The sequence below is a fragment of the Ornithorhynchus anatinus genome, chromosome 14 (genome assembly GCF_004115215.2).
Source record: "Ornithorhynchus anatinus isolate Pmale09 chromosome 14, mOrnAna1.pri.v4, whole genome shotgun sequence".
NCBI lineage: Eukaryota > Metazoa > Chordata > Mammalia > Monotremata > Ornithorhynchidae > Ornithorhynchus > Ornithorhynchus anatinus.
Window position 1 is genome coordinate 33,628,885 of NC_041741.1, and position 26,599 is coordinate 33,655,483.

The 26,599-nt window shown below is 40.5% G+C and overlaps 1 protein-coding gene across 2 annotated transcripts in view; it reads right to left on the reverse strand.

Moving 5' to 3' along the window:
* Nucleotides 1-26,599, reverse strand: part of EEA1 (early endosome antigen 1) — an 87,755-nt gene that overhangs the window by 49,500 nt on the left and 11,656 nt on the right. The window contains exons 2-9 of one of the 2 annotated variants that reach the window (XM_029079543.2): nt 18,612-18,704; nt 10,248-10,375; nt 7,130-7,184; nt 6,974-7,036; nt 6,663-6,702; nt 3,604-3,717; nt 2,693-2,814; nt 710-865 (exon numbers count right to left, since the gene is read on the reverse strand). In XM_029079543.2, coding sequence (XP_028935376.1) covers nt 710-865; nt 2,693-2,814; nt 3,604-3,717; nt 6,663-6,702; nt 6,974-7,036; nt 7,130-7,184; nt 10,248-10,375; nt 18,612-18,704 — 771 coding nt within the window. Of the gene's footprint in view, nt 1-709; nt 866-2,692; nt 2,815-3,603; nt 3,718-6,662; nt 6,703-6,973; nt 7,037-7,129; nt 7,185-10,247; nt 10,376-14,344; nt 14,472-18,611; nt 18,705-26,599 lie in introns of those variants that run through there. The other variant, XM_039914016.1, reaches the window with a different exon arrangement.

The following is a 26,599-nucleotide window of genomic DNA, read 5'->3' on the forward strand; positions in this document are numbered from 1 at the left end:
AATGTTTCAAATGTTATTCAAGTTATCAGGGGCTCTCTAAGTAAATATTTACATGAACATTCACAGGAAAGAAAATATTCACAGCAGCACATAAAACTCTTTCAGTTCCAACATGAGCACATCCCTATTTTCCTTAAAGTTCTATTAAATATCCAGTTCTCTCATGAAGTTTTCCAGGATGAAGAATCCCAGTCATCCAGTTCAATTCAAGGGCCCCCAAATTACTGCAGATCTTTCATTCTTGTGAATTTATTTTGGATACTTGTTGACCTAAACTTGACTGCCCCGGCTTTGGGTCTTTTATTGACTAACTGCATGTTTGCAGATTTTTGTGTGTGACAGCAGGAAGTAGTGTTTTGCGTTTATGCTGTCCTACAACCCAGTCTACCATAATAGACAGAGGAGAATCTAGGGTTAAAAATTCTTCTGGTGTTGACAATGATGTTGGTTGACCGTGTCTAATTTTTATCATCACAGCAGAGGGTCAGACCACTTGTGGATCTCATTGTGGCTTAGATCAAATAGGAGAAGAGCAACCTCCGTTGCAAGGCTATCCTGAAAATGTTTGATCAGATAAAGAGAGCCGAATTTTTGCTTCCACACACAGCCTAGTTCTTATAGGAAATGAATTCATTTTAGCGCACTTTTATTTGGCCAAAATAAATAAATAAAATAAATGAAAGAGCAGTTATATTTGGGACTCCATTACCTCAGAAACAGCATATTCTGCCTGCAGCTTCTTGCATTCATCTTTAAGTCTTTCAGATTCCTTCTCCCGCGCAAGTGTCATGTTGTCCATTAGTGTCTGAACTTGGACCAGCTCCCTCTTCAGCACAGCAACATCTTCTACGCAAGGCCGCTGAAGCTGGGAGACAGCAGGATCACCATTACTAATTACAAGGGAAGCACATTACGGCAGTGTCTGAAATTAAAACAACCTAATATATAAAAACAAATGACTGACCAGCTGTAAAAAAAAAAAATCCATGCAAATAAATAGCAAACTCTATTGGAAAGGGAAAGCAAATAACAAAAAGAAGGGCTATGAACAGAGGCAAAAAAGGTTTTGCTTTGATCTGGTTTCATGCACATCTCCCACGACATCACACAAGCTGTCGATCTCTCAAGGATGGCTCGGGAGTGCAGACGTGCAGGTATACCTGCTGAGAGAATCTGGGTAACCTGCAATTTTAAGTAGCACCATTAAAAGTATGCAGAAAATGAAAATTCTAAAAAGCCTTTTTTTTTTTTTTTAACTATTTGATTAGATTTTCTGTATTTTTTATGGTATTTTGTTAAGTGCTTACTAAGAACCAGGTACTGTACTAAGCAATGAGGTAGATCCAGGTCAATCAGGTTGGACGCAGTTCCTGTCCCACAAAGGACTCACAGTTTTAATCCCCATTTTACAGATGAGATAACTGGGCACAGAGAAGTTAAATGACTTGCTCACGATCACACGGCAGTCAAGTAGAAGAGCTGGGATTAGAACCCAGGCTCTTCTGACTCCCAGACCCGTGTTCTATCCACTAGGACATGCTGCTTGAAAATTTCTCTATTTTTAATGTTTACTACTCGGCGTAGCTGCAGGAGCCACAGAGAATGCAGTGGCTGATTCATTTTTCTTCTAAGTCATCCCCCCCGCCCCCCAGTTACCTATTTTTGTGCCACTTCTGCCCTTGTAGATTCACAGCTATCTATAGTGCTGTGGTAGATATCTATTTGCATATACTATCATGCTCCCCTGTTAGAGTGAAGCTCTTTGAAGGCAGGGGTCATGGCTATAATAATAATAATATTACAATTATTATTTGCATTTGTTAAGCGCTTACTGTTCTAAGTGCTGGGGTAAATATAAGTTAATCAGGTTGGACACAGCCTCTGTCTTACACACACAGTCTAAGTAATATTAATTGCACTGTACTCTCCCAAACACTTATAAAATGCTCTGTATCCAGGCGGCACTCAATAAATGCCCTCATTGATCAAAACACTTATCCATCATTCCATTCTTTTCTGCCTCCTATCAATCGCTACTCTTTACTGGGCATTCACTACGTGCAGACATAGTACAGAGCTTGAGAAAATACAGTGGAATTAGTAGACATGATCCTTGCACTTAGGAAACTTCCACTCTAGCTTGGGAGATGACACTAAAATAAATTACAGGTAAGAGGAAGCAAAAAGTATAAAGACATTTATCTAAGTATTTCTATAGGGTGTGAGTCACGTGCTAAAGTGAAATGTTAGCTCTGAATTGGCAGTTGAGGGGAAAATAAGGAAAAGTTTTTTGAAGATGTCATTCATAAGGACCTTGAAGATGGGAAGAGCAGTATTTTACGGGGCGTGAGGGGGAGAGGGATCCAGGCGGAAGGAGGATGGAAGCAAGAGGGTGAGGGTGGGAGAGAAGAAAATGAATCAGTATTCGCTCGAGAGGAATGATGTGTGTGAATTAAAGTACACAAGGCCTCAGGGTGGCTGTGGTCCCCTGGGGAGTTGGGTGCTGTTAATTGATGAATGAAGAATGAAAAACGAATCCCCCAAAGCAAAGCCAATGAAATGATTACAAAATCAAAGGGCTGGAAGAACAAGAATTCTCTGATCAAGCCCACTCCCAGACAACCACCTACATCCTGTAAAATAAGGATACTGAAAGTAAAGAGATCACCGGTTTATATTTGACATAAATTACCAGTTCAGTCTTTAAATCTTGAATTACGACCATTTCTTTCTTTACTTCTTCTGTCAAGCTTGTCACCTTCTGTTCGGCAGCTTCTCGGAGACTTGTTTCCTCATCATACTTTGATTTTATATCTAGTCACGGAGAGTTATAGAGACATTATCGTTGAAAGCTCGTTACGGGCAGGGAATGTTTCTGATCATTCTGTTGTACTGTACTCTCCCAAGCGCTTAGTACAGTGCTCTGCACATAATAAGAGCTCAATAAATACCATTGATTGATTATGGTCATGACAAGAATGCTGCTAAAAGGGTACCATACTCCCATCTATAAATTATTCTCCAATTCATACTGCTCATTAGCTATGTACCTTGACTAACGTAAAAGTTACCAAAGAAATTGGATTGGCACCCTTTATTCATCCCTCTCTCAGCCCAACAGCACTTATGTACATATCGGTAATTTGCCTTTTATATTAATGTCTACCTTCCCCTCTGGCTTGTAAGCTCTTTGTAGTCAGGGAACGTGTCTACCAACTCTGTTATACTGTACTCTCCCAAGTGCTTAATACAATGCTCTGCACACAGTAAGCGCTCAGTATATATAACTGACTGATTGAGATGCTTTAATTATTCGATGTGATTTAAAATTAGTCAAATGGGGCAAGTTACTATCCAAGAGCGAATTTCAAGAATGTAGCCAGTCAGCTACAAAAATTATTTTAACCAAATATGCTAAAAGGGGCAAAATCTTATCAAGGGTTATTTTAAATGTTATATCCGGACATTAAAAATTCCTGTTGAACTCAGCAATACGCCATTTTTAAGCACACAAATGGAACATGCCTTTCAGAGAGCTCTAGCAACTATTGGGAGGGAAGGAAATGGAATTCACTACCATGCACTGAATTCTGATCCATATACCTGCAATCTCAGTGGCAAGCTGGGCCGCTTTCTGCTCAAACAAGTCTTTCATTTGTTTAATGTTAAAATTTTCAGTTTGGGCTTCTTCTAACTGCTGTTCCAATGACTGGAGGTCTGCAAAGAGTGTAGCACATAAACAGAGATTTTTAAAATAAGGTTCATTAATAACAAAACAAGCAGGACAACATGCAAGCAATGAGGAGGATCTACACTGCCTTATCGCTCAATTTCCAAATCTCAGAATTTTTGCACCACTTGAAGTAAGTGGGATTCTTTCAATCAGTATTATCAACGAAAGATCTTGGAACTACTGACTCTGCATCCAAGCTGGTTTTAAACTCCAGGATATCAAGTAGGGAATCCGGGGGTGGAGGAGGGCAGGGATACGGAAGAACTGAATAATAATGTTGGTATTTGTTTGTATTTGTTAAGCGCTTACTATGTGCAGAGCACTGTTCTAAGCGCTGGGGTAGACACAGGGGAATCAGGTTGTCCCACGTGGGGCTCACAGTCTTAATCCCCATTTTACAGATGAGGTAACTGAGGCACAGAGAAGTTAAGTGACTTGCCCACAATCACACAGCTGACAAGTGGCAGAGCCGGGATTTGAACCCATGACCTCTGACTCCAAAACCCGTGCTCTTTCCACTGAGCCACGCTGCTTCTCCTGAAGCGGCAGGGATGCGGAAGAACTGAAGCGGTGGTTGGTGGATAGGAGAGGGGGAGATTAGAGATTAATTAGAAAATCCATCCTGGAGGAGATATTATTTCAGAAGGTCTTTGAAGATGGATCGGATAAGAAGAGGAAGGATGCTTCAAACAGGAGGAAGGGCATGGAGGAGAGAATTTGTCGGGGGAGACGATGAGGAGTTTAAGTTTCAGATGTACTGAATTTGAGATGCCGGTGGGACATCCAGGTAAAGATGTCCTGGACACATGAGGAAATGGAAATTTGCAGAGAAGGGGACAGGTCACCCAACTTAATTACTTCATCAGTCCCCTCACTGACCTCCCCTGTCTCCAGTCTCTCCTTCCTTGGCCAGGGAGAACAATGTAATTACTCTGGGCACAAGAACCCTGGGTGAACAGACTGTACAAACTGATGCAACAGACATGTAGAGTGGGCCTCAAAGTCCATGACTGGAAGAATTTCCTGGGCACTTCTAGCCCAGAAAGCCAACTCGGTGGTTTGGTCTATCGACATTAAATGGCTACTACTTCCTGTCATTGCTGTCTGCCCACTCCATTACTGTAAACACCTGAAGGGCGGTAATCGTATGTCTTGCTTCTACTGTACTCTCCCAAGGACTTGGTAGAGGGCTTCAGTAGGTGCTCAATAAATTCCACTAAAGATGATGACACTCCACTGTCTTCCTAAAATGGAGCATTCTGCACCAGTTAAAATGGATATGTAGTTAGTGAAACTTGTCTAAGTGAGCACCTGGTCTCACATGTTGGAGTCACACATCAGTCTTCAGTTCATTCATTCACTGAATAGTAATAATAATGTTGGTATTTGTTACGCGCTTACTATGTGCAGAGCACTGTTCTAAGCGCTGGGGCAGATACAGGGTAATCAGTTCGTCCCACGTGAGGCTCACAGATAATCCCCATTTTACAGATGAGGTAACTGAGGCACAGAGAAGTTAAGTGACTTGCCCACAGCCAAACAGCTAAGTGGCAGAGCCGGGAGTCAAACCCATGACCTCTGATTCCGAAGCCCACGCTCTTTTCACGTACTAAGCACTTGGAATATACAATTCGGCAACAGATAGAGACAATCCCTGCCCAATGACGGGCTTACGTTCTAATCGGGGGAGACAGACGGACAAAAACAAGACAACATAATCATGATAAATAGAATCAAGGGGATGTACACCTCATTAGTTAATATACATATATATATTTAAACATATATATATATAAACATGTGGAGTTTAATTTTTTATGACTAGAAATACATAATAGCTAAACATTTTCAAATTAATGCCTGTAGGTAGCTCCTTTTGAATTGCTTTGGGCAACAACTGGGCACCTTCAATACGGCACTCTGTGCAGGGCTTTTTTTTTGTTTTGCTTCTGGTAGCCAAGTGAGGCTACCTGGTGCCTAATGTTTACAGGCAGTATATCTACAAGTTCTAGGTCCCCTATGTTCATATATTACCTGAACTGACGCCCCTCTGGCTCAATGATATCTGCTTAGATGTTCACACTAGGATTGAGGTATGAAAAATACCAATACCTTTCTCGGAAGTTCCCTTGAAATACACCGGATAGGAATGTTCTTTATTAAGAGGGCCGGCAGAGCTTGGGGGAAAACAAATTCCAAGGCAGTGGAAGGACAAGGAAAGAGCAAAATCAATCTAACCTGGACATAATCCAGTTATTTTCGCAAGTGAATCTATGAATAGTCAGGTGTTCAGCAACAATGTGTCTAGATATTCTCTTAATTTGAAGGACTAAAGAGCTTGGAAAGGTAGGGATTCTTGAAATACATGGTAAATTATACTTCCTTCCTTAAATAATTAGTACTGTTCCAATTAGACGCTATAAAACAAATTCAAAAATCAAAGCCCCAGCTTAAAACCAGTTTAAAACAGGCTGAAAAGTTACAATCAGAAGAGTACAGAACTAAGCCTCTGGGCACAATGAACATTCAGCTAATACTCAACTCTTCAGGCTAATGGAGAAAGAGAGGGCATATAATGAATGAAATCCAACTGGGGATTTACAAATATGTTTAGGCAAGAGTTTCAGTGTTTCCTCCTCACAAGAGGCCTGAACATCAAGTTACAATCTGAGCATTCTCAGATGTATTTCTCAGCAATAACCAAAAAGTATACTGCAAGTAAGAAAAGTCGACCTTTTAAGTGTAGCTTTAAAATGTTCTTTCCACTTTAAAAATAGAAAAAAAATCATAGTGAAAGTAGCAAAATGAGCCATTGAAAATGTGATCTTGCAAATGCTGTTCCACTTTGGTTAAATGAAGAATTACCATGGAGATATATACATATATATGCACCTATAACTGGAAAATTATATTTAAAATATGTATTTACCTGTTGATGAATCAGATGCCAATCCATCAGATTTAGAGTCCTTCAAAATAAAAAAAAATTCACTGACAGACCAGACATGACTGAAAACCTGAACTATAAAAGGATAAATCTTAATATTTACATTTACCCAGGCCACCTCTAAATGCAATGTGTCACTGGTGCACAGAAAATGCCTGTATTATAAAGTGAATCCATATGAAGGATTTTTTTTTATTTTCCAAAACAGAGAGTGATTGACTTAAGAAGTAAACAACATAGGAGGGCAAATATTCAATTTCCACATCATAGCTATCATTTGTCAAGGTAATTACTTGTCGGTTTCCTTGTACTTTTTCTAATTCTTTCTTCAGTTCTTCTGAGTACCATTTTTCCTCCTACGGAAAAAAAAAATGAAAAATGCAAATTGATTTTTCTTGAACTTCCTAGAACACTGAAAAAAATGCAGGTAAGGGTATTTTCTTTCAAACCTTAAGAGAAGCCTGTAAGTCCTGGACCTCCTGTCGGAGTAGTGTAACATCATCTCTGAATATATGGAAAAAAAAATCTAATGAGCAATAGTTAGTCTATGTATTAACAGCTAATAATGACTCAGATTCATTTAAAAAAGTGTTCCTGCCACAACAGATTAAAAGTGGTAATTTTCTCAGGCCAAATAAAGTACATTCCATTCTCCTACAGCACAGCAGCAATGCTTCCTCTGACCCCTGAGTTAAGGAAAGCTTGCACTGGCCACAATTTATGACATCGTAATGCTCTCTAATCCCTTAAAAGCATTTAACCAGGAATGTGGACTGAAAATAACTGTTCCAGAAGAATCAAATATGTGTTGTATCATATTTTTGGTAAACTGAATACACTGCTTTGTCAATCATCAATCACTTGTATCTACCGAGTGCTTACTGTGTGCAGAGAACTGTACTAAGTACTTTTTATGGCATTTGTTAAGCACTTACTATGTGCCAGGCACTGTACTAAGCGCTGGGTAAGATACAAGGAAATTAAGTTGGGCAAAGTCCATGCCTCATATGGGGCTCACAGTCTTAAACCCCAATTTACAATGAGGGAACTGAGGCACAGAGAAGTTAAGTGACTTGTCAAAGGTCACACAGCAGACAATGGGAGGAGCCAGGATTAACTGTAAACCCGTCATTGGGCAGGGATTGTCTCTATCTGTTGCCGAATTGTACATTCCAAGTGCTTAGGACAGTGCTTAGTGCTAGTAAGCGTGCAATAAATGCTATTGAATGATTAGAACCCAGGTCCTCTGACTCCCAGGCCTGTGCTCTACCCACCAAGCCACGCTGCTTCTCATTTATTTCAATAAAACAAATTCCATTTACCATAAACATCACTAAATCAATTAATCTTACTAAGACCACCAATTTTATGTGCTTATAGAGAATAGGTGAATAAAATCACTTTTCTTTTTCTTATAAAGGTTAAACTTGTAGTTTATTTTGTTCTTGCTAATGCCAGCCCAGCATAAAAATATTTAAGAGCACTAACCACAAGTAATTTAAAAGGAGAAATTCATCCCTCTCCATTTTATTAAATAAAATTACTGGAGCACATATTACTCTCTAGTATTACTGCTTCTGAAAGACCTCTATATATAATACTTCATCTGGACAACAACCAACTCTTTAAACTTCCCAACTGAAAGTTTTGATTGCTTCCTCTTGTTCATACTACTGCTCTTTTCACTTCTAGTTATCTGAAATTTTGGAAAATACAACAGATGCAAATTGTATTTTCCAACATTTCAGGCTAGTAGAATTGAAAAGAGCAATAATGTGAAAGCTGGCTACAGTTAGAACTTTAAATTAGGGACCTAAATGAGTTGAACTGTTGTCCAGAAAAAGCCTAATACATGCAGAGTTTTCGGAAACAATAATACTTGGAGATTATATCTTGAAACAGTTAATCTCAGCAGCAGGGCCAGCAGAAAGAGCAAGGGACTGGGAGACAGAGGACGGGGTTCTAATCCCGGTTCCACCACTTCCCTGCTGCATGACCTTGGGAACGTCACTTGAGTTTTCATATCTTCTTAAGCAACTGGTACCGTGCTCTGCACCCTGAGTAAGCACTTACTAAATGACGACCATGAATACAACGCTATATCCTGACAGGGCTAAAATTAAGTGAGCCAAGATTTCACAAAACAGCTCCTCTGACTACTTCATTTAGATAATCACATGAGGACTACAAAGAAATACACTGACAGGACAAAAACTAAGGGAGCAAAGAGGATTTTGCAAGAGAGACTTCATTAAAAAAAACTACTGGGCCTGAGGTTTTAAAATTCGCTTCATACGCTTTCTAATTTTTATTATATTAACGAAGTCTGAACTACACAAAATAGCAGAGTACATTTTAAATAACCCAACTATTACTGAACTCAGAACAGAAACCAGGAAGTATATTTTTAAAAAGAGACCTCACCACTTATAAGTCAAACCCAAAATGTGTTTTATGGTATACTTTTTTCCTCAAGATTCAAGTGTTTTAAGAACATTTTGAGGAATCTTCAATAACTGTAAGGTAGATTGAAGGTTCATTTATTTGTTTTCTCCCTCCATATAGTAAATTGAAGATTAATATTATAATTTTCACTTCATGAGAAATTCATGAGAAGCAGAATGCATACATAAAGCCTAATATTTTCATTTTTCCACCAAATTATTTTAAATTATCCATGAATGGGCACGAAATCAATTAATTTTGAGTACATACTACATACAAAATGATCAGTCATAGTTTTTTAATTTAATAATAAAACCGGACTCAAAAAAATATACAAAATTTTAATTACCAGCATGATTTGTTACTGGCTAATATTAGGACTGACATTTTACTCTGCCACTCCAACTAATTTAAGCAATTTAAAATAGTAAATCCATATCCCCAGTTGCTTAAAATTTTCCCTTTGGACAAAACTGAGGCATGGATTATTTCATATAGCTAGGGGACCATTTGGAAAGCATTACTACAATATGCATTATGAATATAGCAATACGCTAAATGACTACCTAGTAGTCTGAGTCAGTGCTCCTCCTAGAGAGTCTAATTTAGACACTTGAAAAATAGGGCAAGTGATATTATGAAGTCACAAAAAAATCACAGTTTCTCTCAAACTGTTCCCCTGAAAAAAAACACAAAGAATTTTCCAAAGCTGTTGGAGACCAGAATTAAAAGGTAGTAAAAGAGTTTCACATATGTAATTTTCATTGTAATAGTTAATGGAAATCACTACCTACCATGTATTCACTCCAGTGCTTAGAACAGTGCCTGCCACATAATAAGTGCTTAACAAATACCATAATTATCACCCAGTCATGTATTTTGTATTTTGAAAAACTATTTCTCTAGTAAAAGTTATTCATAATCCACATTAGTATATAGCACATTTAAATTCTCATTATTCAATACAATTCATTAGCAAGAGAACATTTGCATACTCCGGATAGGGAGCAAGTTTGCCAACTGTATTGTACTATCCCAAATGCTTGGTACAGTGTTCTGCACACAGGAAGCTCTAAATAAATTCCACTCATTTATTAACTATAAAGAATGATTTTGCTCTACCTTTTCAGAGAGAGATTCGTCTCTCCTCCATGACTTGTGTCATTACCAGAATCATGAAATACTTCATAGTGTTTACAAAGTTCTTCAGCAGATCCATGGGATTTCATACACTGGGGACATATGAAGCCCTATTAAAAAAAAAAAAGGAGAGTTTGAGGGTTTCAAATTTGTTGTCAGTCCAATATAATTAAATACATTTAAAATTACAGCCAACAAAACTTTGATTACATACTGTTCTTCAACAGAACAATGTGTCAAGCTCAGATTTTGAACTTCATATATATATCCCAATTAACAGTTTTGAAGTGGAAAAAAACGCAAAAAATTGACCTTATAGTCCTGTCACATGATCCACGCCTAAGAATATATTTTCCATTAGTTCTTAAAGACCTTTAAGAAATATATGTTACTAGAATATTTAGAGAAGCATAAAATTTATGCAGTAAGATTAATCTTAAATTAAAACGCAAACTCCCTTTTTCAGCAATGGAACGTCTATTTGTAATCTTCTGAAATGAGTTGAATATTCCTAATTATATCATTGAAAATAAATAGGCTTGCCCAGCTCTGATTCAAGATGCTTTGAATTAAGTTATTTTCATAACTAAAATAGATTTTGGTCCTTAAATTTTGCCACAGACTGCAAAATGCTCCAAATTGTACTGGATGCTTAAATGAGGTATGCATTTGTAAAATGAGGTATGCATTTGAATTTTCCCTCATTTAACAGTTTTATCAATTATCATAACATAGCTTAGCTTATTTATCCCTATATTAAGAGGAATGGTTCTTTCTACAGAGATAATAGAGATCCCCTTACCTAAACAAATTAGTTAAAAAGGAGCGTGGCAATTTATCAGCCATTGAACTTGGCCACAAACAGAAAAGTTATCTTGTTTCTCCATATGCCAAGGAAAGTGTTTCCCTCTCATATTTTTCAACTTAATACTCTAACCCATGCCCGTTCAATTAAAATCTCAATTATCTGGAGGAGAGTCACTGCATAGAAAACTGGAAATCAAGGTCAGTCACCTTTTTCAAGGTATTAAAGCTCTACAAGCTGAGCTTGATTTAACATCACTCGAATGCTTGCAAAAAAATTTCCTCAGTAAACAACTCCTGTTGGCTGTAAAAGAAATCCAACGCCCTTTCAGTAAGCATCCAAGCGATTCTAAAAGCAAACCAGAATGAGCCTCGGGGTCTTAGACTTGCTTTTATCTGCAGAGAGGGAAGTTTGAGTGCGCACACTTATAAGCATATACCCATGGACGGAACCGCCTCTAACGATTTGAGGGAAAACACATTAGCATGGCTATAATAATAATGGTATTTGTTAAGCGCTAATTATGTGTGCCAAGCCCTGTTCTAAGTGTTGAATATATTTCACTGAGCCCAGGAGGCAGGGCACGGAGGGAAATATCGGCACATGAGGATACATTATAACACAGAGAAAAGGGAGGTATGCAGACGTAAAGCATTTTAAAAACACACCCAATTGGAGGGGTGCAGGTTTCGGGGCCAAACCTGCAAGTGCAATTACCACTTATCACGTAGTATAGATAAATTTAAATCAGAGCATCCACAATAATAGGGAATAATAAGGGAACTTTTGAAAGGACAAGCAAACTATCACCCAAGTTGCAAAGTTAGTGCTCACCCTTTGAATCCCACACTACTTTTAGAACGTGGATTTGAGCGCAACTTGTCTACACTCCCTTAGTTTGGCCATTCATCCAGTTTTATACCGAATGGTCAGATTTTCAGCTGGTCTAACCCTTGTCCGGAGGGTACCAGATGACTTCAAGTCCAGTATTTTTGTTTTCAGGGTCCAACCTCCTTCCTGTGTCTACAATGTGTCTACAATGGCCTAAAGAGGGAATAAAATGGCTCTAGACTAAGGGGGAAGGTTCAGCACAATTCCAGAAAGAATCTTATCGTGTGTCCCTTTGACATCGTAACTTTACATGCTGTAACGGGCATAACACATGTAATGCAACTTGCACCTGCTATTTCAGGGTCAGCAAAGGGTTTTCAAGATCTCTGAGGCCCTCGATGGCCACTCTGCATTTCCCTACAGTGTTGATTATGTCATTTCTGATTACTAACTTATTGACAATGATCCCATTATTTAACTTTTTTATAAATCAGGAAATACACAGGGAATCTCATAGAATGCCAGATGAATGGCTGGAATAATTAGGGAAGCATTGTGTTCCACAGAAGAAAGGTACTCCTTGAAACTGAAAAAAACAAAACACTTGAATCAACATCATCATCTTTAAAGACACAAGTATAACAATCATCTGCTCAAGGCACTTTGTAGCATGTCTTATATTTAAGTGTGCAGACACTGAAGTATTTGCTGGTTATGATGAAGTTTTCACATTTTTCAGAGACACAGTTTTTATCCATTTACTATTCTTAAATGTCCCATTTACATTCGTCCTACATAACATGAAGTTTCAACCCTAATTTTATGGTCATAGATTTCCCTTACTTTCCTGTATTAAGCAGATCTTATTAGCTGACTCATAAAAAGCCTTTTATTGTACATCCAATCCCTCTTCAAAAGGACAATAGGCTCTGTTTGTGAGTCCTACCATGAAGAAGAGTTCTGCTCTGGGAACATGATTGGCAGGTTTGAGAGAGTTCTAGTGGCTCTACAAAAACCACTCCAAGTACAATCAGTTTCTTTGTGCAGGTTTTCCAGGCTGAAGTCTTTATGATTGGAACAAGGGTCATCTCATTTTTGATAGTGGGCTCCAATCCCATCATATATTCATAAGTCTAAATTCAGTCATTTATTCAATCGTATTTACTGAGCGCTTACTGTGCGTAGAGCACGGTACTAAGCACTCGGAAAGTACAATAATTTCAAATAAATTTGCTGTTACTTTTTGCTCCCAATATACTAAAGACCTAGCATTTTTCCCACAGGAGGATGGCTCACAGCCAGAATCCCACTCAAAAACCTTAAACTTGGACACCCCTCAGTCTTCCCTCTTCCAACATTTGGCAGGTCCCAAAAAATCACTGGATTTCTCTATTCCAACTGCTTAAACTGACCCATTCCTCCTCCCGACCTAAATCCCTGTTCGGACTCTTGTCACCTCACAACTGGACTATCATACACTGCTCCTTTCGGGCTTCCTGGCCTCTATCCTCTCTCCTCTTTTAACATGTTACTTTCCTGGCTTAACATAGGAGAGTGCATGGGAGTCTAGGGGAAGTTGCCTGTATCTTAGAATTTAGACACAAAGGTTTTAGTCCCTGCTGTTTGACCACAGACAAGCCACTTCATCTCTCTGTTCTTCAGATTCCTCAAATGGGGAAGCAGTGTGGCCTTCCTAGTGGAAAGAGCACAGGCCTGGGAATCAGAGGATCTGGGTTCTAATCCCAGCTCCACCACTTGCCTGTTGTATAACTTTGGATAATTTCTCTGTGCCTCAGTTTCCTCAACTGTAAAATGGGAATTCATACCTGTTCTCCCTTCTATTTTGACTGTGAGCCCCATGTGGGATAGTGACTGTGTCTGACCTCATTAACTTGTATAGAACCATATTACTATATATGAATGTATTTGTGTCTATTGGATGTTTTACCATTACCATATCTAGACCTCTCTGCTGACTGAATATTTTACTCCCCGGCAAAGACACGACAATACATGCAAGGGAAGTCAGAACAAGGTCCACATTTAATATTTTTAGCATTTATCCAAATATCTACCTGTGAAAAAATAAAATCATCTGAGAAAGTTTATCACTCATTCAGCTGTGTAACAGTTATGAAGTCAAACAGCTGCATCTGTTAAACTTGGGATAAATGCAGAAGAAAAATACTTTTCAAACGTTTCAAATGTCAAACTTCTGAGAAAAAGTTTTGCGAAAATTACAGAGCCAGTTTGCAAACCATAGCAAGGCAATAAAGCAGATTGAAAAGATGTATTCCTTAATGTTCCTTCTTTTGAAACATACATAATCAATGCGATCCACATTTACCTGCAGCAAAGAGAAGAAACACCCAAGCAATAAGAAGCAAAATGTATTTTTAGCGACCCATAACCAAGCTACTAAAACAAAATATACAAAACCCACAGCACAAAGGGAATCATTAAGAAACTCCCGTCTTCTTGTTTCTTCCCCAGTGTGTTCACGCTGGTAATGTTCCGACAGGTCAGTGGCAGTTATATACCTTTCCATGCATAATGGACAGATGAATCCCTGTGAAATAACAGTCTTTAGGAACAGAAATTCACATACATATACTATATGGTAAATATGAAATGATGTCAAGGAAAATCTCAAATAGGAATATTCATTCATTCAATAGCATTTATTGAGCGCTTACTATGTGCAGAGCACTGTACTAAGCGCTTGGAATGAACAAGTCGGCAACAGATAGAGACAGTCCCTGCCGTTTGACAGGCTTACAGTCTAAATAAAAATGGAGATAAAATTAATGAGAAACAGGAATGTAAAATAGGAAGTATATAAAGACCAGTGTTCTGCCAAAGGGTTTTAAAATTAAATTTTAACTTGCATCTGCCCCTTTAATAATAATTCCTGGATTTGTTAAGTACTTTCTATGTACCAAGCACTATGTTAAGCACAGGGTAATAAGATAAGACACATTCTCTGTCCCTCAAGGGTTCACAGTTTAAGGAGAAAGGAGAATAAGGAGAGGAGGGCTCTGAGGTATAGCGAGGTTTAGTGAATTGTCCAAGGTCAAGCAGCAGGCAAGTGGTAATGCTGAGATTAAAACTTATGTCTCCTAACTCCTAGCTCTGTGCTTTACCAACACGGCCACCTTGCTTTAGAAAGTGCTGTGAAGAGGAAATCAATTTCCATGAAAACTTTTGAGCCCTTAAAAGGAAAGTGCTCGAGAAACTGAAATACAGTCATAACAGTCATGCAGTCAAGATACAATACCCAACTGTTCACGTCAAAATCTATAGTGAAGACAAACATTACTGCTCGCCCATTTGCAGAACTGCGGGTTTTAACATCAACTTTTGCCTCAGGCGCACAAATACTATCGTGCTATTTATGAAGCACTTACTATGTGTGCCAAGCACTGTACTAAACAATGGGGTAAAGACAAGATAATCAATTAAGACACAGTGCTGAGGTGAGTCCCAACCACTGGATTAGCTTTGTCCCCTCCAGTCCTGGCCATTCTCCAAAGCCTCCCAAGGGCTACACCCAAAAAGCCTGGCATGATAACTTGTCTTCAGAAGACTTGGGAGACAGAATGCCAGCAAACTGGAAACGTAGCACAAGCCTCAGAAAGATAAATGGTCGTGGGAAAATTGAAGCCTCCAGAGAGGAGAATTGGGAGCGGGTAGGGAGGAGCGGACAAAAATAGGACAATGAGGAGATTCCAAGATGGGGGGATATTGCTGCAATCATGACCCCCTGGCTTTCACTCTAATCTTTCGAGCCCTGATGCCAGACTGGAGGTAGGCCTGAGCCGAATCACAGAGTTGAGTTCTGGAAGGTGTCACTGCTCAGGTGAGGCTGTGCCTAAAGCTGCAGGTAGACACCATCACAGAAGTCCCAAACAAATAACATATTGGATCTAGTCAGGATGGAGGAGTAGCATGGCCTGGTGGAAAGAGCACAATCCTGGGAGTCAGAGGACCTGAGTTCTAATCCCAGCTCCGCCACATGCCTGCTGCACGACCTTGGGCCAGTCACTTCAATTCTCTGTGCCTCAGGTACCTCATCTGGAAAACAGGGATTAAGATTGTGAGCCCCATGTGGGTCATGGATTGTGTCCAACCTGTGTATCTTGTACTTAGAACAGTGCTTGACACAAAGTAAGTGCTTAACAACTACCCTAACAGTAAAATGACAATATCAGTGGCTCTTAATAACAGTGGCCCCAGCAGGTCAGAAATACAAGGGATCAGACACTCTCCGAGACCACCCAAGGCCACCTGGAGCCACCTCAGTTTTATAATCATGGAAGGCTCGAGTATCTTCAGTAGTAAAGTAATTACTACAACGGGCAGGATCTAATCGCGGACTCTCATCAACCTCTAGTCTGCCTTTAGCACCGTGAACAATTCATCCCTGCTCCTGGAAACACTAGCTTACCTTGGATTTTCTGAGATGGTTCCCTCCTGGTTCTCTTGCTACCTCTCTGATCCTTTTCAGTCTCTTTTGCCTTCTTCCTCTGCTCTCCTCCCCTTAATAGTTGTTGTCCCTCAAGACTTTCTTTGGGGGCTGCTTCTCCCCTCAAATGATACTCAGTCCCTTGTGGAGCTCATACCTCCCATGGCTTCAACTACCACTCTTTGTGGATGATTCCCAGATTTACCTCACTTACAGGGGTTTGCAGTGAGTTTTACAGCATGAGGTTTTGCAAGTATTCAACCCTCAGGTTTAAGAACTGGGCAAGGTCACAACTGTGCAACCAAAAACGAATGAGCTAAAGGTATTTCAATTGCATTTTTGAAATGAAAAACTGTGTTCGTTTTTTTTTTTTTTTTTTTTAAGAACAGACATACCCCTGGATACGTAGCTTGTAGAAGTGTTTTTCGTGAACCACTGTGATGTGGGATCCGTTCTCCTATAAGCTTAAATGCAATTTGTCAGTTTCCTGTTCCTGACCCAGCCCAGACTTGGTGAGTAAGCCCTGAGAGGTAATTAATAAGCACACTGGAGATTACTCCTTGCTGCTCCCCCTGCACTACTCCTACAGACTTTCTTCATTCCCTTCTTCCCAAAATACGGTCTCCTTCACCCCACCTGCTTCCCAGCTCAAGCCATCGTGGGCTGCCATGGTCGTTTCCAGCAGGAAAGGGGCAGGAAAATGTTGGGTGTTCCAGTCAGGACCAAGTTGGCCTGATAACCAAGACCTGGCCCCTCCTCCTATGCCCGGTGAATCAGTGCGGTCTAATCCGGCCACGTTCCCTCTTGCTGATCACTGGCCGGACACAGCTAAGAAACTGCAGCTTTCGTTGCCCCAAGGAACCACTTACTGCTTTAGCCCAGGGGCATTTTCAGGAGCAAAGGAGCTCAGGGCTATGATAGTACAGGGAACAAGGACTCTAACCTCACTGAAAGTGATTAATGAAAGTGGGAGAGGGGACACCAACTGAATGTGTTCATCTCACTTCTGCCCAAGTTTCAATCCTGTTCAGACCATTCTGCGCCACCATGCTTATAGACACAAGATATCTGTAAAGTGCTGTAAGAAGGGGCTTCCAATCCACAGAGAATCTCTTTCACCTCCACTATTAGTATGAGCAACTCTCTGACAGTATGCCTGAAGAAAAATGAGACTACGGACAGCCTACATTCAGAAAACCCTAAACACAACCAGGAGATATCACCAGCAACACAGAATTTCATTGCTGTAATCGAATTTGACTGGTCAGTAAAGTACCTAATGGTGCATGGACGAACAAAGCAGAAGAAAAGAGAATCAGAACGGTCAGCATGACAGTTTTTAGGAGCTGACAGACACTTAGGTGAGGCCGGGACAAGAAGTTTCATACATGGCTGACGTCTAGATCTATAGAATTGTCCACTTGTCTATACAAGTGTGAGATTTGAACCTACTACCACAGATAGATCCAGTTTCTTAAGCTTTTTCACAAACATCACCTATGAACCGTTCTCAACTTCAAATGGCAGGGCCAAATTACTAAAAATGGTGTGCAACCAACTCACCAGCCAGGAGACATTGTTCAGAGTTTTTAGACGTCCCGATCACAGCAAAATACCTGAACAATGCCTTCTGGTGAACGGAAAGCAGGCAAGGTATCATCATCAGTGGTATTTACTGAGCGCTTACCGTGTTTTGAGCCCTGAATTAGGAGCTGGGGAGAGTACGAAACAACAGAGTTGACAAGCATGTTCCCTGCCCACAGTGAACGCACAGTCTAGAAGAAAGAATAAACTACTTGAAGATGTAATGAAGCAGTCAAACGCTGGGAAAGCCACCAGGGCAGTAGACAGACCGACATGGCAGAGAGCCATCAGACAAGTGGCTACCCTAACTGAGTAGAGACTTTGCCCTAATTGAGTAGAGATCCAGATACCAGGAAGGAACTTCGAAAACAGACAGGTCCCGTTTAGGACAGCAGCAGCAGCATAACAAGGAACGAGCTTTACAAACACATAATGAAGAAGAGTGTGGTGGTCACACAAAGTCTTTTCAACTACATCTACATATATGGGCAAGATTTCACGGTCAGTACCATTATTTTTGAAACCAAAGGACAAATTCCTGAATATAAATATAGAAAGATCTTCCCTGCCATTTGCCCAAAAGTCATTTTGCTAACTGAAATGTCTTCTGCTTGGCTTAAACTGATTTTCAATTAACTCTACTCATATGTCATCACCATACCTCTGAAGAGCCATCACTGTTCACATCCGCGGTGTTTCCAGGGGCTGCAGATGGATCTGAATCGGAGCCTTGAGAGCCAACTCTCCCTGGAGTCTAGAACAGATTAAACACAGATAAGCTTATCAAACTAGTGATTTACACTGCATTCCAAAATTTCAGATTAACACGACAATTTTCAGATTAACACTATAAAGTGACTACCAAGCTTCCTTAATCTTCACAAGGAACAGGTAGCACGAGCATAAGATTTTGAGAACATAATATCCATGTGAGTTCTTATCAGAATAAAGCTACTAACATACTTAAGGTTTGGTATTATTCTGAACAAAGAGTTTCTTCAACCTTACCGCAACAGGACAGTTTCTTCCTAAACCAATAATTTTACCCCATCAGGAAAATTTAATCCTAAAGTCATTTATTTGCAAATTCACACGAATGGTCTATAAAGGTTCTCTCTCTGTGTTCCAATCTTTTGAGAAATAATGCCCTAGAGAGAGTAAGAACTTTGGAAATGTACCTGACCCTATCTGGACAAATAAAAACAACTATCCAGCAGTGTGTAAAGCCTGGCAGGGAGATTTGAGATTAAAGACAATGTGTTCAACAGATCAATCCATGGATTGATTCGTCCCCCATTCATTCATTCATTCAATAGTATTTATTGAGCGCTTACTATGTCCATAGCACTGTACTAAGCGCTTGGAATGCACAATGCGGCAACAGATAGAGACAATCCCTGCCCAATGATGGGCTCACAGTCTAAACAGGGGAGAGAGACAGCAACGCAAAACAAAACAAAAACAAGACAACATCATCAAGATAAATAGAATCAAGGGGATGTACACTTCATTAACAAAATAAATACGGTAATAATGTACACAAATGAGCACAGTGCTGAGGGGAAGGGAAGGGGGAGAAGCAGAGGTTGGGGGAGGGGAGGGGGAGCAGAGGGAAAGCGGGGGGCTCAGTCTGGGAAGTGACTGTAACCAAGAACCTCAATTTGATCTTGAATCCTTGTCCATTTCAAAAGACAATTTCCATTTACGAAAAATTTGTATCAAAGGGCACAGGCAGATTCCTTCCCCTTCTCTCATCCCCCTAAGGATTGCATTTTATATTTGGCTAAGTCAGTCTGATGGCTTTACCTATAAACAAATGCACATTCTCATTTTTGAAACCTAAGTAAAAAGTCATGAACAGAGTCAAAGAATTTATTCAATATATTTTAGGCCCACTCTCTGATTTTCCGGAGATCTGACCTAATACCAGATGACTCAGGTAATTCAGTTTTACTTAGATAACTGATCATAATGAGTCACGGTGGAGTTTTCTTGGTCACGAGATAAAGAGGCTTAAGTGACTGGCTCTAAGAAAGTAAGGTGACTATAAGCAGAACACTAGTTCCATTTTAAATGGACCAAAATGTAGTACCTTCCCCATAAATCACAGAACTAGAGTAACTCTCTTTTGTCTGACGGATAAAGGGCTTAGAGAAGCCTCTGCAAAAGACTGGAACTTCAAAGTTCATCTTTTTCTACAAATGTGACAGATCACTGACAAGAATGATGCCTGCTAAAAAACAGGGCAAAAATCCTTTCAGAACAATTACGGGAAGGGAAGATTACGAGGGACTGTTTTGGCTTCTTAGACGACATTAGTTAACCAACCGCTTTTCGGTTAAATCTTTCTTAACGGATGAGCTAAGGTAAAAAAAAAAACCGCTGTGTTTTTTGTTGTTTTTTTTTTTTTTTTAATTAACTGGATTCATGAATTTAGACAAACCAAAGCCGGAGAAAATAAGTTTGGCTTTATCGTTCAGCTTCCTGCTTTGTTCTTGTTCTTCCTCTGAATTCTACTATCTGAAAATCATTTTTGACTGTAATCTCTTGCAAGAAAGGAAAGTGATTCCTGCTACTTGTATACTCAGCCGTGTTTACTACAGTACCTGGCACTCCGCACTCACTCAATAAATGCCACTGATTGATTTTATTAGACACCGGAGGGATCCTACACTATCTCCTGGACACTCACATACTGATAAATTGCTGAGAATCACTAACTAAATCTAGAAAGACCTTGCTGGGGGAATCGGAATTCTTCCAATCAGACTTTTAATTGATATAATAGACGAAAAAGGCAAATAACTGATATTATATGCATATAGTCTTGAAATTCTCCTCTAATACCTCTTCCACAACCAAATAATCTTTTCTGGTACAACACAAAGTTTCTTGCAGAATCCACTTTAGCCTCTGATCATGCCTTTAAATATTCTAAGAAGAGAATGCAGCAAAATCTGGCTGAGAGAAAAAAAGTTTAGCCTCTTTAATACAATAGTTCTCAGCATTTCTCCTCCCTCAAGGCATAAGTAGGAAGTTTAATGTCTTACAATTTTCAGGTTTAAACATGTTACTATAAAGTATAAAATGAACTTTATAAAGCAGATTTTTTTATAGTATTTGTTAAATGTTTATATGCCAGGCACTGTACTAAATGTTGGGGTAGATACAAGCTAATCAGGTTGGACACAGTCCATCTCCCAGGTGGGGGGAGGGGGGGGTCACAGTCTTAATCCCCATTTTACAGATGAGATAACTGAGGCACAGAGAAGTTAAGTAATTTGCCCACAATTAGCTCAGTGAAAGAAGCATTGGCCTGGGCCTCAGAGGACAACTGAGTTCTAATGTCAGCCTTGCCACCTGCCTGCTCTGTGATCTTGGGCAAGTCATTTAACTTCTCATTGCCTCTGTTTCCTCATCTATAAAATGGGGATTAAATGCTTCTTCTCCCTCATACTAAGACCGTGAATGCAATGAAGGACAGGGACTATGTCCAAACTGATTATCTTGAATCTAACCCAGTGCTTAGTACTATGCTTGACCCATAGCAACCAAACAATCGTATTTATTGAGGTGTGTGCAGAGCTCTGTACTAAGCACTTGGGGGAGTACAATATAACAGAGTTGACGTACACGTTCACCGCCCACAATCAGCTGACAGTGCACGGGAGGTGGAGAAGGGAGTGGGAGAAGAAGAAATGAGGGCTTAGTCAGGGAAGGCCTCTTGGAGGAGATGTGCTTTTAATAAGGTTTTAAAGTGGGGAGAGTGAGGGAAGGCCTCCTGGAGATGTGCTTTTAATTAGGTTTTGAAGGAGGGGAGACCGATTGCCTGTCCGATATGAAGAGGGAGAGCGTTCCAGGCTGGAGGCAGGAAGGAAGCGAGAGGTTGGAGGCGAGACAGATGAGATGGAGGAACAATGAGTAGGTTGGCATTAGAGGAGCGAACCCTGCGGCCTGAGTTGTAGTAGGAAAGCAGCGAGAAAAGGTAGGAGGGGGCAAGGTGATCGATTGCTTTAAATCCAATGGTAAGGAGTTTCTGTTTGATGCGGAGGTGGATGGGCAGCCAGGGTGGAAATGGATGGTAAGTGCTTAAACATCGTATTAGTATTACATTTTGGAGACATCAAAATTACTACTTTTCACAAGGTGGCACTTAAATTTAATATGAAATCCCAAATTGGTGGTGCAAATTGAGAGGCACTGGGGAGAGATAGAGAAAGAATAAAAGGCTCCATCAACCTGCAATCGATTAATGGCATTCACTGAGCCTGTGCCTGCTTCCAACAGAAGCAAAGGAAATGTTCCCTGCCTGGAACTTCATTTGATGGTTCCTCCCAGTACCCTGGCTAAGGACCAGTGAAGAATCACTACAAACTTAATGCAAGCCCGATTCTTTCAGGGCCTAAAGAAAGGTACACAGACATATTCTATGCCACCTTTTTGTGCTCGGATTTGCACCCTTTATCCACCCCTCCTTCAGTCCCACAGCACTTATGAATATATCCCTAATTTATTTCTATTAATGTCTGTCTCCCCCTCTAGATTGTAAACTCATTGTGGGCAGGGAACGTGTCTAACCAATTCCATAATATTGTACTCTACCAATTCCGTAACACTGTACTCTCCCAAGTGTTTACTACCAGTGCTCTGCACACAATAAGCACTTAATAAATGACTGACTGACTGACTGATTAAACTCCAGGCTTTGAGCGGCCCTACTTAGGAATACAATGCACGTCCTGAATGAGGAAGGGGCTAGTGAGGGCCTAAAAACAGTCTCAACTCACAGGCACATAAGAAAACGTCCGTTTATAGGTACCCCTCTGAAGCGGTTTGATATAGTTGCCATTTGCTAATTTTCTTCCTCCTTCCTGAGGAAGGGAAATTTATTCACCATTAACTATCTGAACATATCAGCAAGGGCATCATTGGTTACCTTCCTCTAGGCAACTTGAAAAAATTAAACCTCAATTCATCTGAATTAATCACTGAATTTGGTATTTTACTGTCCTTTTAAAAAATCATCTTTCCATTTCAACAAATCACCTACTTACATATAATTGTGCCATTTGAAATTAACACCATTTATTTGAAAATTCTGATCCAAACAGCTCAAAAATAGTGATGCTCTAAAAATGTACGTTTTCCCAAGACAAACGGAATTGATTTAAGCATGAAACTACATAGATGAGATGTAGCTTCGATGTGAAGTCTGAAATGTTTCATGATCAACATTCATTTCAATGGGGTAAACAATGGTATATTTTGAGAAGCGGTGTGGCCTAGTGAATAGAATGTGAGCCTGGGAGTCGGAAGGACCTGGGTTCTAATCCTGATCCCCCACTTGTCTGCTGTGTGACCTTGGGTGAATCACTTAACTTCTCTGTGCCTCAGTTACCTCATCTGTAAAAAGGGGATTTAAGACTGTGAGCCCCATGTGGGACATAAAATGAGTATCAATCAAGGTACTTACTGAGCGCTTAATGTGTGCCTGTACTAAGCACTTGGGAAAGGATACCAATACAACAGAATAGAGTTGGTAAACACATTCCCTGCCCAGGAGCTTAATTAGTTTGGATCTATCCCAGCACTTAGTACAGAGCCGGCATATAGGAAGTGCTTGATAAATACCATAAAAATAGATATTTTGCATTACTTTAAATACCCCAATATTTGAAACTTTTAAACTCCAACAATTAAAATATGGGGAATGTGTGGATCTTCATGAATGCAAAAAGAAAGAGAAAACATTCTTTACGTATATTAGACAACAAAGACCAGCTAGAGAAGATGCCATAGATCAATCGTACTTATTGAGCGCTTATGGTGTGCATACCACTGTACTGAGTACTTGCGAGGGTACAAAGTAATGGAGTCATTACACATGTTCCCTGCCTGCAACGAGCCTAAGGTCTAGAAGGGGAGGCAGATACTGATACAAATAAAGTATGGATAAGTATATCAATGTTGCGGGGCTGAGGGAGGGGAGAAAATGGGAGCAAGTGCAAGGGTGGCGCACAACGGAGAGGGAGAAGAGGAAAGGAGGGCTTAGTCAGGAAGCCCTCTTGGAGGAGATGTGCCTTCAATAAGGCTTTGAAGTTGGGGAGAGGGATCACGTGCCGGATACAAACAGGGAAGGCATTCCAGGCCCGAGGCAGGACATGACTCTCCCTTATCCCTCCCTGGTAGAATTGCCCTCATTCATCCTGGTAGCATGGTGTCTCCCCATGTTCACAACAACTAGTGGAGAGAGAACAATGGCTCTGAAGGGCTGGGGGGAGGTGGGGAAGAAGTGGGGGTCATGGTGGGGGGAGCGGAGGAGAGAGTAACAAATAGTAGTATTTATTGCTCTGTGCACACAATACTGGGCTGAGCACTTGGGAGGACATAACAGAATTAGTAGACTTGACCCCTGCTCTCAAAGAGCTTTCAATCTAGTAAGGAAGGTGGGCATACAACAGGAGGTAATACAGTTTAAGGATATATCCCTAAGTGCTATTTGGGGGAGCGGTGAGTGCCAAGTGCTTCGGTGGCAGAGATATGCTGAACTGAAAGTTGGGCTGGGGGCGATATATAAAGTGGGGAGAGGAGCGCTCAATCGGGGAAGGCCTCCTGGAGGAGGTGTGATTTCAGATGAGCTAAGAATATGGGAACAGCAGTTTGTCTGCCAGATTTGCAGGGAGAGGATGTTTCAGGGTGTGAGCAAGAGGCCTGGGTGGGAGAGATGAGAACAGGGCGCTATTGGTAGGTTAGTGTGAGGAATGAAGCACTCGAGCTGGGAGAGCCGGGAGAATTCATTCATTCAATCGTATTTATTGAGCTCTCACCATGTGCAGAGCACCGCACTAAGCACTTGGAAAGTACAATTCAAGAGAATGGATAAGGAGAGGGGAAAGAGAGCTAGAGCCTAGGTACTGAATATTTCAGCTAAAGATTCTGCATAATGACTTTACACTGGGCTGCATAATTCTCATGACATACATCTGTTACTTTCTGCCCATCAGGGGCCACCCTTCCACACAGATAGAAAAGGGAAGCAAATAATAAGTGCCTATTGAAAGACAGACCTCTACAGAAATGATCCAAAGTGAACAACTGACAAGAGATGGTAGGCTGGAAAACCCAAAAGTCACAGAAGAAACTGAGGGCATTTTAAAAGTCAGATGAATTTAAATCAGCAGCACCTAACGATAGCTTAGGAACCCGGCAGGTATTATTCCAGAGCTACTAGACGTTATCTCGGGTGAACTCATGAAAGACGGGGAAAAAGCTCTTAAAGGATTGGAAAAGGCAAACACTGTGTCATCTTTTACACAGTGAAAAGGAAGACCCTACTAATTACAGACTAGGCAGCAAACTACTGAGAGCTGAAAAGATATTATATCAAATTATCAAACACTCACTACGCAGCCACCTGAAGGTAGATAAAACACTACCAGGCCTGGCATTTAGAAGAGCAAACTGTGCTACACAAATTAGATCTCTGTGTAAGCAATTAAAAAGGGTGCAGCAACAAATGTAAGCCTTTTGATTTCCTCCCACATAACCTCCTCGGTGAGGAGAATGGGTGGATGTGTCATTATGCCACTACAGGCCCAGGGCTTCCCGCTGCCCCTTAGTTGAAAAAAAATAAAACCCGTTCTCCTGGTATCCAACAGCACTGCTTTGGAGACCAGCTCACTGCTGAGCTACCCTTGTCGTATATGGAATCCAGTGGCATCATGCCCAACTATCTGTGTTACAACATATTCTGATAAATCGTAGAAGGCACACAACATTTGAAAAGACGTCCCATGTTATAAATAGAAACCATTTTATTTTCCCCTGAAATGCCATCCTCCCGTGTCTGTTTATTGTAATATTGTGCCCTGTTTATTGTAATAATGTCAATGACAACTGGATGCTACTAACATGTAGCGCTTAATACAGTGCTCTACATAAAGTCTCTATGATTCTATTTATCTTGATGATGTTGTTTTGGTTTGTGTTGTTCTGTTTTGCTTTGCTGTCTCCCCCGTTCAGACCGTGAGCCCGTTATTGGGCAGGGATTGTCTCTATCTGTTGCCGAATTGTACATTCCAAGCGCTTAGTACAGTGTTCTGCGCATAGTAAGCACGCAATAAACACTATTGAATGAATGAAGTGCTCAATAAACATGATTGACTGAATTCTCCCTCCCTGATGTGCCTTCCACTCTGGGTCTAGACCCAACTGGACATCTGCTACTGATAACAAGCCACTGTTCTCTCAAAAACAGTCATCGATGGCAAAGTGGCAAACTGGAGACACAATTAGGGGGTGCCCCACAGGGATTAGTCTAAAAACATACTTCGTTTCACATCTTATTCGAGAGGACGTTCATCCAACTTGGGAGTAATTCATTCATTCATTCAATCATATTCACTGAGCTACCCTAATGCGTGCAGAGCGCTGAACTAAGCGCTTGGGAGAGTACAATACAATAATAAACAGACACATTCCTTGCCCACAAGGAGCTTACAGTCTAGGGTGAGGAGACAGACTTTAATACAAATAAATGACAGATAGGTACGTAAGTGCTGGGGGGCTGGGAAGGGAAGAAGAACAAAGGGAGCGAGTCACAGCATCTCAGGAGGGAGTGGGAGAAGAGGAAAGGGGGGCATTAGCCAG